Source organism: Idiotropiscis lumnitzeri, chromosome 9, assembly GCF_059441095.1.
Source record: "Idiotropiscis lumnitzeri isolate Australia: NSW breed Sydney's pygmy pipehorse chromosome 9, RoL_Ilum_1.0, whole genome shotgun sequence".
Taxonomy (NCBI): domain Eukaryota; kingdom Metazoa; phylum Chordata; class Actinopteri; order Syngnathiformes; family Syngnathidae; genus Idiotropiscis; species Idiotropiscis lumnitzeri.
Window position 1 is genome coordinate 8,527,329 of NC_142399.1, and position 15,802 is coordinate 8,543,130.

Genomic DNA, 15,802 nt, shown 5'->3' on the forward strand with positions numbered 1-15,802 from the left:
TAGCGTGTCCCAGCCCAGTGACATAAACACACTTTAATTATAGCTTTACGTTTTTTAGTGAACGACGTTGTAAACTGTAAGTTAACACAATTTTGTATAAACAAGCAGGCTTGGATGCGAACAGTCAAGCTAACCCAGCTAGCATGGAAGTAAATGTTATGCCCCGCGGCGACGAATTACTTAAAAGGCTCTTTTTACAATTCCCTCTCGGGACCGAGTTAAAGTTCCGAGATGAGACGTAATACTATAATGAGTAATGAAATACAAAAAACAGCTGGACTCCAATTGTATGCACACCGTAATGCCCGGCGACGGTTCTGCCGGGTTCGAGGAGGCTCCGCCGGCCCACTCGTGTCGTCTCGCTACGGCATTGGCCAACTAACTTCGGCTAAATTATGTGGATGCGGGCGGAGGAGGGAGGAGGAAGGCAGGCTGTGGAGGCTGGGCCAGCCAGCGGAATGCTACGTGTCTTGGAGGCCCTTTTAAAAGCCGCCCTCGTCGGCTTTGGTGACCGGAGCCCAAAAAAAAAAAAAAAAAAAAAAGTTTATCGACGACTGACTGCAGCTCCATCCCAGGCCCCGTGAGCTAAGCGCAGCGAGCCCGGTGTCTAGCAGCCCATCGGCGGCGTCGCCCTCGTCGGAAATGTCCGGAGTGAAGAAGCCTCGTACGGTAAGAGCCAGAGCTAATCACCCGAAAGTTGTCATCCAATTCGCTGAGGAGGTTTGTCAAAACACGTCGATTTATTTTTAATCGGTATAACTTGTTCGAAGTTTGTATTCTTAACAGTACCCCCGCCGGACACTTCATTAGGCACACCTGCAGAAGCATACGAGAGCCAACACAATTGTGTTGAACTGTCTGCTTTGATAACAATGACTTCATTCAAGATGAATTAATATAACAGTGTGTTCATTATTGCGGTTATACATGGCGATTATAAAACCTACGCCTTCTTGATCTAGTGTTCTACACCGCTGACGGAAACAACCACTAAAATGAGCATAATATTAAATCACAATTGAGCCACAATGCCAAACATATAAATGTACAACTCTTGCATTGTCTCTCATTAAATTTGCCAAGTGGACTAGTGACTAGTCAGCACAAATTACCCCCTAAAGACATTGTCCGCCCGCCCCCCTAAAAAGAAAGATACAATACAATACAACTTTACGTATATAGCGAATTTAACATTCCTTCATTTTGATCTAAGTGCATTAAAATAATATTTTTAAAAACATCGTCATCCTCTGTACTATCGGGTGTGATGTTGCGCGCCTTTGGCGACTCTGAATGGGCGTCTTGTTGTTGTTGCCATGAATTCATGTCAGTATGCCCTATTCATAAGGTGGGATGAGAAAGAGGCCACTGTTGAACACACTCAGGCATCAGATGCAGCTCAAGACAGTTTCGATGGACAGGGTAGAAGGTATCATCGAATATGAGTAGCAACTTTTAAAATAATAATATTGAAAAGGTCAAGTACAATTCGAGTCAACGGGATGCCGGATTTTTTTTCTCTCCTGGGTCTTATGGGGGGTTGAGAAAATAATGTATAAAAATCCTGTATCTTTAGAATGTCAAATAAAATGCTAGACGGGATTAACTGGTGCTACACAGATTTCTGACGGGGTGATGGCCAGTGCAGAGAGTCGATGACAACAACTTCATGCTTTTAAATGGACTGCGAAATTAAGATACACAAGTAGATGAAAACTCAAATAGCATGTAAAATTGCTGGCGAACACGCACCAATTATTAACCTATGGTATTTTTGTAATCAAAATAACACGTTTTCTTGAAGCGCTTTGAGTACTGAAAATAGAAAAGTGACAGCCAAATTGTTTGCGGTTAAAAGGAACGACATGTTTTTTATTGGAATAGGTTCAATACACTCAGCCAAATACAATTATCCTTACAAGTTTATTTAATCCACACTTTTAAAGATCCAATAAAGCACATGGTAATGCTAACAGTCTGCTTCAGGGATGGAACTACGGAGCACCTTGAGAAGCTACAAAGAGCACCACAGTCAAGGATTCAGTACAGTAGTGCACATTTACAGGATCCAGGGAGGTGGCGCTAAGAGTGGATCCAAGAAGGTGACATGTGAACCCGATTGCTGCCACATCATCTCTGGCCTTGCAAGCAGCACACTGGACACATTGTACAGTCCGTCTAGCCACCTCCACCACCATTCCTTCCATGCCTCTCACACTCACCACCTCCCCTCAGCAAGTCAATACAGCCCCTTTCATAAAAGATCCTGGTCCATGTAGACACTTGGGACCTGAGCGGGCTACTTGGACTCACTCTTTCATCACAACTGGGAGAAAAAAAAATAAAAGTGGTGTATTTTTCAAAGAGGCTGGAAAGTGGAAAAAGGTTGGAATATTACAACCAATGCAACGTAGCATTGGGATGGGCCCGGTCCACGTATCGAGTGCAGGGAGAAAGCAAAAGCAAAGCATGAATTTGACTCTGACGAATTTGTGACTGGATATACAAGAGTGGAAGACATGACATGAGTCAGAATGAACTGGTTCAAATTAGCTACCGGTTAAGACTTTGATTGGTTGTTTTCCGCTGAGTATTGGAGAGGAACAAACGCTTTGCATCATGTCTTGGAAATGACACGTGTGATTCACATCACTTTTCCCTTATAAAACCTAAGATGACCTTTTTTTTTTTTTGGAAAAGGTCCCAAAACATTCCACCCACAAATGCTCGACATTTCTTCTTTTTGTTGCGTCATGTTTTATCTCACAAATTTCGATTGGCCTCTGGAGGACTTGGGGAAAAAAAAAAGTTTCCCCACCCAGGTTATAAAGTCAAGCTACACATACATTATGTTTCATTTAATGGGATTTTCTTCTCCTACGGTATGTTCTACCCTACTGTGTACACTGAAGAAAGCAAAGATACCTTCGGGGACAATGGAGTCCATCGATCAATGTAAAGCCACATGTTATACAAACAGAATTATGACAATGTAAAGAGGGGGTGGAGCAGGACATGATAGTTTGCATGGTCACGTTTTTACCCTCAACATTGTCCGCTTTTGTGTCAATGTCATTGCATCGAATAACTGAGTTTTTTAGACTGAAGGTCAGATGTTACCAAATAATCAAGAAAAATAAGATGCAGCAGTCAAGTTGCGCAAATCTGTCTTTAACAGGAAGTAAACCAGTTGACGTGACGCTTCTGTCTTTTCTCGTCTTCCTTTACAGAACCTCAACAGGTCTACCAATGTGGTCTACCAGGCCCACCACGTCAGTCGCAGCAAGAGGGGGCAGGTTGTGGGCACCAGGGGAGGGTTCAGAGGGTGCACCATCTGGCTCACAGGTAAATCACATCATACAAATGTTTTTTTTTTTCTTTTTGAGTAACGATTCTAAACAATGACAAGGGTTTTACAAAGTTTTACTTTACTGGGAACCAAATCTCCATCATTGGGTTTGTGGAAGATATTTTCTCTCAAGTATGAAAAAAATAATGTTACATTCTCTTACCTCACAGGAGAGGAGGTGGGGAGGAAAGAGGGAAATGGCAGTAAAAGAGTCTAAAATACAGTCGGGGGCAAGAGATGAGTTACACACTAGTTGCAGTTTAACCAAATGCGACGGTGTAGAAATATGTTTCAAGTCAAGAGTTCAACATTTCTACAGAGATTTCCGCGCTGATCCCCGTGAATTTCAAAGTACTCGAGCTTGAAAAGAGAATGTTCTAGAGCATGCTGACTTCTTAGTAGCAAACATCATATCCGAGGTTGTAGGGCGAGTAACTTTTATTTGACATTCCCTCTTCCTCCTACCAGGTTTGTCTGGTGCTGGAAAAACTACCATCAGTTTTGCCCTGGAAGAGTTCCTTGTATCCCATGCCATCCCTTGCTACTCCCTGGACGGCGACAACATTCGTCACGGCCTGAACAAGAATTTGGGCTTCTCAGCCGTGGACCGCGAGGAGAACATCCGTCGCATCGCTGAGGTGGCCCGACTGTTTGCGGACGCCGGACTTGTTTGCATCACCAGCTTCATCTCCCCCTTTACCAAGGTCAGAATATTTATTGCAACGTGCAAGGTCATCTTGGATAAATAAATGCTTCGCCTCAAATAGATTAATTTCCTATTGTAGGCATTTTACTAGAGGAAAAAAAATCACAGAAACCCACCAAATTGAAATGTCACTAAAATCAGGTTAATTATCTAATTTACTGCCATTGACGGCAAAAGACGTCAAAGGTCCATTTTATTTTTACTCGGCATTTGACAGTTTATGAATTATTGTATGAATATAAAATATATCTCATATATTACTTATATATTTCTTAATTATTCATTTAAAAAATGCAAATGACCAAGTAAAGGTCCGGTAGTCGCAGTAGATAAATGCTTCTCACGACTATTACTCGCATCAAATACAATTTCCACAAATATTTTCTTCTGCTGTGTTTGAGGCCAACTTTACAATGACTAAATAATCGCACCACCCCTTAAATACACCACGACGCTACATTCCAAATGATTTTGCAAATGTTTTGTTTGAACCTGATTTTCCTAAGTAATTAATGGAATTGACTGTCATCTTAATTCTTATTTCACCAAACGTTCTAGTATAATTGGATTTTTATTTTTTTTTTGGGAGCAAGCCTCCCAATTTATAGCAAACTGCCCCCCCGCCCCCCCCCCCAAAAAAAAAAAATATGCACAGTAGCAAAACATTTCTCACATTGTGAAGAATTAATAATAGCCATTTGTTGTATTTACTCTTTGTTTGACGACAACTAAGGTACTTTGATCTATTTTTTTTTGTTTTTACTGGGGGGATACGTTTGAATTAAGCTATAACGGTTGATGTCTTGAAAATTACGCTGAGTCATTTGCATAGACTTCTTCGGATAAGCAGATAATATAAATTCTCTAATAATTTAGAACTCAGTGTAGTCACACCTTTTTTTTCCCTTAAGCCTTTAATAAATCACCTTTACCGTGACATCTGATGCCAACACGTGTATAGAAACACCTGGTAGCTGAATAGATAATTGCCCTGTGCCACTAAATGAGCCAATCTGACTTTTTTTTTTTTTTTTGGGCTAACATTATCAGCCTTTTGTTGAGCATATGCGTCGTTATTTTCCTCACAGGATCGTAACGAGGCCAGGAAAATCCACGCAAGCGCCGGGCTACCATTTTTTGAAGTGTTTATCCACGCTCCATTGGAGGTGTGTGAGAGCAGAGATGTAAAAGGACTCTACAAGAAGGCTCGGGCTGGCGAGATTAAAGGTTCTGTTCCATGGCATTTAACATGCGGCACACATGTTCCCACCCTGTTCTCAATCATCATTCAAGACGAATAACGGACTGCCTCCAGTGTTGTAACAGCATTTGTGTTTTTTTTTTTTTTACACTGTTCCATTGGCAGGCTTCACAGGAATCGACTCAGACTACGAGCGCCCCGAGGCGCCGGAGTTACTGTTGAAAACTGGAGAGCTCTCAGTGAATGAGTGCCTCGAACAAGTGCTGGAGATGCTGCGCGAGCAGGTGGGTGTGACACGTATTCACGCTTTGTCTCTTTTAGCCTGTTTGACTAGGAATGGAATAACCACAACGCAGTGGTTTGACAAATATGCACAAGGTTGAATTCGTGTCATGTAAAACGGCATGCTCAAATATCCTGCATCTGACGGCGATAAGCGCAAACAGCGATAAAGACTAAGCGACACACAAATGAGTGTATTGCTAAATAAATCCCTACGAGTACATCAGCCGACATGCGTCACAGGACGGTTTCCAAGAAGTTGTTGCCACATATCTTATGTGGCTTTGTGGCGACCTGTGACATTATACATCATTATTGTAAATCATCCAGTCACAAGTTGAATAATCACAGGAGGTTGAACATTACAGTGAATTAGAAGGCAGTTTTCAAACCGCAAACCTCCTGTGATTAATTTCTGTCTTTCGGTATGCTTTGAATTTTATGTATGGTAGATATTTATTTATTTATTTAATCATTTATATAATGTCTAGTTAATATCTGCGTAGTCTAAATGTTTACAGTACATATCAGTTTATAATTATTATATATATATATATATATATATATATATATATATATTTTATAAATAGGTATGGTGCCCCCCCCCCCCCCCCAAAAAAAAAAAACCGCAGGTAGAGAGACACCTGCTGGTCATTTGAAGAATCACATTACCTTTTATAATGGTGTGGCAAAAAGAACACAAGTTATGGGGCATTCATTGTCCTAAATAATAATTATAAATAATAATAATAATAATGAAAAAAATAGGCATATTTGTTTTTTTGGACAAAGCTTTATACCCTTTTAGAGGTGATATTAATTTGACAAGTGAACGTTTCCAAAGAGGTCCACGTATATGCCTTTCAGTGACTCTTCCCGTCCTCCTATCTCTGTTGTAACCTGCTGATGACAGCATAGTGTCAAATGTGAACATCGTGATGAAGAGGACTGTTCAAATGGCGATTCGAATTCAAGCAGGATATGCAATGTAACACTTTTGCTGCTCTGCTGCATGTTTGAGAAGATGAAATTCAGTTTGTCTTGTAAAGGTTAAAGGGCATCTCAAATCGGTTCTTAGCCTCATTTAAAAAATAAAACCAGTGAACTGGTTCTGTCGGCAGCCTAAGTTACCATGGCGATGAACTCTGCTCCAAAGAGAGCTCTCTGAATGGATGTTTTTTGTGTTGTGTTTTGAAAAGGAAAATATGATTACACCATGCCATTCAATATCTTACGACCACGCTCTGACATTAATTTCTGTCTTTTCATGTAGAACATTGTGCCGGGTGAGATCATGGAGGAGGCCAACGAACTATTTGTCCCGGAGAACAGGCTGCATCTCGCTGTGGCCGATGCAAGCACGCTGCCTACCATAAGCATCACCAAGGTAACCCGTCTCTCCGCTGCCTATTTTGGCCTTATTTCTCACGCCGCACAGCAGACAGACACACGGTTTTGATAGCAGACATGTTTTGAAAATCCCTGATGAATTTGCCGCTTCTTGTCTCAGTGACATTCAAACTAAGGCTGCGTTTACACGATGTTCGCATCCCAGTACATTCCCTGCCAGACAGCAACGTCGTTCGGATGGGGTCTCCCACGCTCAGTCAAGGTCTTATACTTGATACTGACACTCAATGATAGAATTACTTTTCTATCAACAACTACTTCACTAGCTCTTGTCCCCAAAAAGATCCTGTTTTGGATTGCTTTTGTCGTAATATGTACTGTCAGGTTTAGTTTTGTGCACCCCAGTTTACCCTCGGCCGACTAAGTTTGTCGACCGCACCATGACTGCAAATGTTTTGACATTTTAAAGATCTTGCAGAGGACCCACGGCAATCAAGGCCTGTCATGTTTGCCTATCGTTCCCCTGCATTGTCTCACAACTCGCGTTTTGTCTCAGGTGGCCTGAAACAAGGCCACATAGTGTAACAAGAAGAATCAGTGAGGATGTATATTTTTTTGCTTTAGGATTATTTCTTTTTTCTGATTATATTTTACTATGTTTTCCTTCAACTCAATATTATTTGATACAGCGAGGTATTGCAAGCAAATGTCTTCTTTTTGTTGAAAAGAATAAAATATTAGAATTGTCCACTAGAATATCAACTTGCCACTTGATTGGTTAAAAAAAAGGATGATAATCAACTGCTGGAGAAATTGTGTAGTAATATGATGAGTTTGAGTTAACATTTATCTGATCTGATTTTCATCAGATTTTTTTTGTTATGTTTTTTGTTTTAATTAATTATTTATTTTATTTTTGTTATCTTTGATGACAGTTGGACATGCAGTGGGTGCAAGTTTTGGCCGAGGGCTGGGCCAGTCCTCTAAAGGGTTTCATGAGAGAGCGAGAGTTCCTTCAGGTCTTGCACTTTGGCAGCCTCTTGGATGGTGAGAATCTATACTGTCATGTCCTCTCGATTAAAATTCTGCTCGGACATTCCCTGTGGCAAAGGTTTGGAGCATTTATACAATGTCCTGGATATACCATGTACGATTGCACTCATTAATCCTCAGTCTAAGAGTATTGTACAACAGCTATGTCTTATTCGTAAAGTTTTTTTTTCCCCACTGCTTCCTTCCACTACTTTGTGACATTTAAATATCAAGGCTATCCAAAGACTTCTCATTCAATGACCTCCATTTTGCACCCATAAACCCGAAGCACATTGCGTTACATTTCCTTGCGCTTTGCTTGAACAATTGCGATCACATTGTCTGCTTCCATCTCAGGTGGCGCCATCAATATGTCCGTCCCCATCGTCCTGCCAGTCAGTACCGAGACCAAGCAGGAGCTGGATGGCTGTGCGGCCGTCGCGCTGGAGTTCGGGGGCTCTCGGGTGGCCATTTTGCGAAACCCGGAGTTCTATGAGCACCGCAAGGAGGAACGCTGTGCTCGACAGTGGGGAACCACATGTCCACAACATCCTTACATTAAGGTGTCGTCTCTCTCTCGCTCGATACTCTGCATTTACTGTACATTACAACTTTTACCACAATTCCACATTTTCTATTAAAAAAATATTGAAATGAATGGAGACATGTTCCAAATTTAACTCATACTGTCGAAACTATTTACGTTCCCCAAATGACCACATTTTTCAATGTTCCTCATTTTCTGTGGCAGTTGCAATTTAATGCAAACGTTTGACATATTGGATTTCCCTCTTCCTGACACATTTTTTGACGACTTCAAACCATTCCAACTTCAAAATGTTCTGCTAATTTGGGACTTTTGGAGAATGACTGTATTTTTCACAGAATTCACATAAAGTAATCCACCAACATGATACCCCACAAATTTTCAGATTTTATTTTTGACGTTTGAACTATCCAAGACTCACTTCACTACCACAGCCTTATTACACTGGTATTTTTTGTATGATCTACTTATTACATGAAATATTTAGATTCAGTTGTTTGTGGGTTCTTTTGTATAAAAAAAAGAGAGAATTTTACTTGTAACATCAACCTGGCGTAAAATTCCTAATAAGTGAAGTATTGACGGAACAGGGTGTTGATTTTTAAAGCAGCTTTTGTATTTGTGTGTGCGCACACCAATGGATGTAAACATAAGGAGGGCGAGAAGGGTAACACCAAACTTACATTGTCAACTTGTGTGCAGATGGTTATGGGGGGCGGTGACTGGCTGGCCGGTGGTGACTTGGAGCTGCTCGAACCCATCAAATGGGACGATGGCCTAGACCAGTATCGTTTTACTCCGCGGGAACTCAAGCAGAAGTTCAAAGACATGAAAGCAGGTCCAAAATACAACACACATCTTGGAAGTCAACTTTGAAGCATTTAAAAACGTTGACATTTTTCTTTCAGAAGAACATAGCAAGGGAGCAGACGAGAATATGAATTGGTAAATTGAGAGCATGGTGGTGTTTGTGCTAATGAGTGATCACCAGTTGTCACTCAGCTTGACTGTGGAAGATCTTTGCGGTGCAAGCATGATTTGTAAAAGTCAAATCCACGCATGAGCACCCGATGGAAAACCATTTGAGCATTTAGTCAATATCCTTCCCATGTACTAATACGCTCTTTGTCCTCACTCCTGAAAAAAAATCAGTGCACTAGTAGGATAACGAATAAATACTCAAAGGGCTTTATGGCAGGCAGTTTTAGCATTCATTCAATCCCCTTGATGGCCATCTTAAGGTCCATGCACTAGTCCACGCTTTATCATTGTCGGACAATCGCATGTTACTAGTGAAGCAAAAATGTTTACTAGTCTATTAAGTCACTAGATGTTAATTTGTATAATTTTATAATGTTATGTGTTCCAATTAGAATTGCGTTAATTTCCATCTTGAAGTCCAAGTACTAATACCCTACACTCCATTTTTGAAATATTTTTTTCCCCAGTACTAATATCCAGAGCTGGGCACTTGACCCCTTTTTTGCCGGTCAGTCCCCGACCTTCAGGCTGTATCTCAGTACCGTTACGGCCTTGGCCCTCTGGCCTTATTTATAAAAATTGTCGGCCCGAACCCAGTTTTGGCCTACAAATATGCAGAAATGTCATACCTTAGTGAAAGTCATTATACAAGTGCATACTCGTTCTCGTGCACAGCAATGTCCTAAATACTAGTACATAGACCTTAAGATGGATTTCAAGGATCTCAAATAAATGCTCAAACTGCTTCCCACTCATGACGGCATAATCTAATCCTCAACCACCAACCATGTGGTGTTTTGTCTTCCTTCAGATGCCGTATTTGCATTTCAACTGCGCAATCCGGTGCACAACGGCCACGCTCTGCTAATGCAGGACACCAAGCGGCGTCTGCTGGAACGCGGCTATAAAAACCCAGTCCTCCTGCTGCACCCGCTCGGCGGCTGGACCAAAGACGACGACGTGCCCCTGCCCTGGCGCATGAAGCAGCACGCCGCCGTATTGGAGGAGGGTGTCCTGGACCAGTCCAGCACCGTTGTGGCCATCTTCCCCTCGCCCATGATGTACGCTGGACCTACAGAGGCAAGCAATTGTCAACTTGTTGAGTACTCTGGCGCTGTGCTTACGCAGAAGTGCTGATATTTGTGTAAAAAATTATTCTGTTAAAAAAAGACTGAGATTCAACTCCTTTGTTTCCAGTTTATTACCATCTAGGGCAGAGGTCCTCAATCCTGTTCCTCGAGGGCCGGTATCCTGTAGGTTTTCCAATTCTCCCAACTGCAACACAGCTGATTCAAATGATCAGATAATCAGCAAGGTCTACAAAAGGTAGATAACGATCGTTCAGGTGTGTTGCAGCAGGGAAAGCTAGAAAACGGGCAGGACACCGGCCCTCGAGGAATAGGATTGAAGACCACTGATCTAGGGCTTGGAAAACATGTCGGATAAGTGGACCACAAAAATAGGTCGACACCAAATTTTTGCACCTAAGGGTCCCATGCACCATGTGACAGCAGACCGAAAATTAAAACATCACTGTTCTGTGGACTAAGTACTTTGGACCGTTTTGCGGTCTGTTAGCGCCCTCTAGTGTTAGTGGGTGCAAATACGAGCACGTTTAATTCCTCCAATGGAAGTGAAAAAATAGTGCAACCATTAGCTCACATTTTTCTGGATAATAAAAAAAAGAAAGAAAAGTGGAAGTATGTGTGCTTCTAAGCCACAAGTATTTTGCCAATGTAGCCTGAGTGATGATAAATTCTTGAACATAGTCAACACACGGCCACTTTATCGAGCACCCAATGCGACGCCCAACAAGCATTTTCGGGAAAGAGGTGCTATGAGCGGTCACCTCGGCTGAGGCCCCGGCTTCCTCGGCTGGAGCTCCGCTGCTCTCAAATGTTTCCACCCCCGTGCACCCACCCGCACGTGTGTCTGATATCATTTCTCAGAAGACTGCCTGGTGAACTTTGGCCAGGACAAAAGTGGATTGGCCGGGAGATTAAATTTTAAATCTGGCGCAATTCCCACACTCAAACCTGCTGGAGAGGCCAGAGCTCGAAGTAAATCAAATGACATAATCTTAGCATTAATGCAATAACATCAGCTTTGTTGTCGAGCACGTTATGTCGCACGTATTTTGTTGTTTAAAAAAAAATAACGTATAACACATCATTACACCCACCCATATATATATATATATATATATATATATATATATATATATATATATATATACATTTACTGTCTGCAGAGAAAAAAAGTGTAATATGATATAAATATATTTATTCTATTTCTGCGGAGGTTGATATCGGTTAATGTCATGTCATTTTCATTTGTGTTTTCTATTTTTTTTTTTTTAAGGGGGGGGGGGTGAAATATCAATGCCATGTCGCCCATCCCTTCTCTGAAAATGTGACTGAACATGAACGTCTCCATTAGGTGCAGTGGCACTGCAGGGCCCGCATGATCGCAGGCGCCAACTTCTACATCGTCGGCCGGGACCCCGCGGGGATGCCACACCCAGAGACCAAGAAGGACCTTTACGAACCCACGCACGGTGGCAAGGTGCTCACCATGGCTCCGGGCCTCACCTCCGTGGAGATCATCCCCTTCAGGGTGGCCGGCTACAACAAGTCCAAGAAGGCCATGGACTTTTTCGACCCAGAGCGGTGAGCCAAGAAAATTGCCGACCGAATATGGAAAGCCGTTTGAGAGCATCTTTTTGATACATCCAGATTGAGATTCATGTTCTAGTGCACGCCAACTTTGACATACTAGCTGGATAACTACATGTTACTATTAATGCCATGCACTAGTTGTCAATTGTGTGGAACTAGTATTTCCAGTGACTTGTGGTTGTACAGCTTCATATTTTTTAAGTCGACGCAAACGTGACTCAAGCCGAGATGACGCCGACTAGTCGATCATTATGTTATTGATACTGTTAAGTAGGGGACTATAATTATAAAACACAAGAGGAGGGAATTCCAAAGACAATCAGGAAACTTTCACACAACATGGCCAAACAGGGAATCCTGTCCCAGTCGATGTCACCCTTGTGAAATACTTAAGTCGACTAGTCCCGCATCCGTTACTTTAAAAATGTATACTAGTTAAGATCTAGCCTGCCACTGGCGAAACATATCCGTAGCGATCGGATACATTTAATAATAAGCATCTGTTGTGAGTATGTTGCCTTTTATTCAAGTGTTTTATGTTATGATGTTGTTTTGTACGTGGCACAGGCGCATACTGTGTTGGTTTATTGTGTTTTTGGAGTTTGGCGTCTATGCGCTGTATGGCCAACCCTGTGGCTCTAACGTTGTATACACTGTTATCTCCTTTTGACTCGAGCTTATGTTTTTCCTTTCTTTTGTGGACCGAACTATATATGTGTCCTCAATTTCAGCCATTGTTTTTCTTAGCCCGCAAGCGGACACATGATCCATGTATAGATCGACTTTGCTTATGCACCGCATGTTATTTTTGCAGACGTACTCCCACTTATGAGCGTCATATCTCCTCTCCAATCTCGCCGAAACCTGACCTTGCCTTGCTCTCCCCCTCCATATTTCTCTTCCTGTTAGTCACGCCGACTTTGAGTTCATCTCCGGAACCAAGATGAGAAACTTGGCACGTAGCGGAGAGAACCCACCGGACGGCTTCATGGCCCCCAAGGCCTGGAAGGTGTTGGTCAACTACTACAACTCGCTGCAAAAGGACCAGTAATCAGCACGCCGCTGCTCTACTACTGCAAGACAATGATGGTTATTCTCAGATGGTGTGCTGAATATTTAGGGCCAGTATCGGATGGAAAGAGGCATTGTAACTCATGTGGGTGTCGGGGAACTCTGCCAAATCAAAGTACTTTTGAAGTAACTGATGCACATTCCTCTGAAACTTGTCTGATTTATCATTCCTTTGTGCAATTTCACTCCCTTGCCCACTCAACATAAAATATTTGGAACTGGTTCAGCACACATGGAAGATTATTAAGTAAAGCTATGTATTTTTTAATACAGAAGAAGTAACATAAGAATCTAATCTATTTTTAACTTTGAGCCCAACGATATTTCATGTACTATTTGAAGGATACAGGGGGGAACTTCATGGAACACATTTTAAGAATTTCTGTTTATTTGTAGTAATTGTGCGAAATATCATCACTACCTAAAGTGCCTAAAGTTTATATTACATGATGTGTTAGTACAATACAGCATGCATACAACTTGAAAGTGCCTTTTTCCTCAACTGAATGTTTTTAGACCTTTTCGCAATGATGTCACACCCACACGTACTTCCGGGTGGGAAACGCAAAAAAAAAAATTGTATTAAACACGCCAAGAGTGATTGAAGCAACCTGCTAAATGGGTTAAATGATGATTTTTATCCTTCGTTTCTACCGCTATAGTTTGGATGTGTGACGGATCAGGTGAAAGGAAGATGTTGAGTGATTGGCACTGACTGTAATTTACATTTCAATCGGTAAGTTGATTCAAAACTAGATGTGGTGGAAAGTCAGACCTACTGGAGTTAACATTTAAGGACTGGCTAATTAATTGTCCTTTCTGTTGCTCAGTTTAATGGCACAGACATCCACTTATTGACCATGAAATTCCCAGTTTGCCCCTTTTAAAAGTGACTACTACAACAATCGGCAGTCTCGCAATCTCCTCTGCACAGCAATGTATTCCATCTACTGGATATTTGGCGGTGCAACAAATAAAAATAAACAAAACAAATATGTGTCATTGTTGCCTTTTAAGTCGAGTTATCACTTGCTTCTCTGTCACCCGGAAGTATTCTGGCAGGCATCTATTGTTTACAAACATGAAAAGGTCTATCCTGGTACTAAGAAAGTCTTTGCGGGTGTATGTGTTGTAAAAGTGGGCATTCAAACACTTGCAATATGAGGAGGAAGAAGATGTGAATGTAAAATGCAGTAACAAATAAACCCATTTATTATTATGAATCATTCTTTCATACACGCTTTATATCACATAAATGTTGGTATCACACGTGAGTTGGATTTCAGTGCAGAAAAAAGTAGAAGCACAACGCTGCCCTCTGTTGGCTCAAACTGGTACAGCCACAACGAAAAATGCTGAGAAACAGACTCCAGAGGTCCTCGGTTTACGACGTGGTTACGTCACGTGGAAAATAAGGCACTTAATGTTGTGAAGTGTGTGTTTTTTTTTATTTTATCGAAATGTTTACTATATCTATGACTAGTGATAGACCACGTCGCACTCCTACTTGCGTAGGGTCTCCACCGTCATAAAACAGACCTAAATTGTTTTTAAGGCAGTCGGTGGAATTGAACTTAACGTCCATTAAACATATTCAAAAGGACTTTAAGATGTTTTACTATTGGAGGCAGCACAGTGAAATGCAATATAAGGATTATCTTATCTATCATAATTCTTTTTCAAATCTTTTTTTATATATATCAGTCTAATACTGATGATTTTTTGCTTTTTCACCAATAACACCAACTGATATTTACCGGTGTACTGCTCTACATAAGATGCCCTATAAGCAGTGATGTCCAAACTGCTCCCTTTAGTGGCATGCACAATAATATCAGTCCATTCAGTTGTATTTAACTTTTAATTTCAACATTGGTTTTAACTATAACAATTATTTAAAATTCATGTGCAACTTTAATTACATCATTATTTAATACAGGGGTTTTTCCTATATTTAATCACAAATGTTCAAACTGAATAATGTTACAGTGGCTTGCAATAATACTAAAAATATTGTTTAGGATTTTCTTTACTGGAAAAAAGTTTTGACATCCATGTTCTACCCTGGGGATGCTTCTTCAACCATCCTGACATCCTAATAGGTTAAAGAGCTACTTTCAAGTGATACTTAGGAGGTGTTTGGATACATTTGTATGACTGACGATTAATTGAGCCAGTCATTAAGCCTTGTGCCGGGCTTAAACCAGGATGAGCATTCTCCTGATGAGCACGACCATCTTCTCCTGCAAGAAGCAGATTTTTAATTAGCCTTACATGGGATCAGATCATTTAATCTGTGGTGTTCCAGGTAACCCAATTTTCAAATCTGCTGAGCGGCACTGCCTGGGACTTAATAAAATCTCCCAACTACGGTGCAGCCGACATGTCGTGTTACAAAAGAACGACAAGGACAGCTGTTGGAGTAAATCTCTCCGAATGTGCCGCACACTTCCTGGGGGTTGGATTCTGGAGTGTGTAACCTAATTCAATCCACATTTGCGTTGTTCAACATGAATGTTGGTGATCACCACGACTCTTAAATAAGCCATAATGACAGTTTAAAAAAATGGTGTGTGTATTGGGATGCTTTCATTGTTCCAGATGC

At 41.3% G+C, this 15,802-nt stretch overlaps 1 protein-coding gene across 1 annotated transcript; it reads left to right on the forward strand.

The window, feature by feature from the left end:
* Positions 1 to 430: 430 nt before the first annotated feature.
* On the forward strand, positions 431 to 14,420 carry LOC148330116 (bifunctional 3'-phosphoadenosine 5'-phosphosulfate synthase 2-like). The gene is made up of 12 exons (XM_088304241.1): positions 431 to 669; positions 3,231 to 3,345; positions 3,818 to 4,053; positions 5,144 to 5,282; positions 5,422 to 5,540; positions 6,812 to 6,925; positions 7,824 to 7,935; positions 8,278 to 8,483; positions 9,170 to 9,305; positions 10,260 to 10,528; positions 11,888 to 12,117; positions 13,036 to 14,420. Exons 1-12 carry the CDS (start codon positions 643 to 645, stop codon positions 13,175 to 13,177), a joined length of 1,845 nt encoding a protein of 614 aa, XP_088160367.1. The 5' UTR covers positions 431 to 642; the 3' UTR covers positions 13,178 to 14,420.
* The last annotated feature ends 1,382 nt before the right edge of the window (positions 14,421 to 15,802 follow it).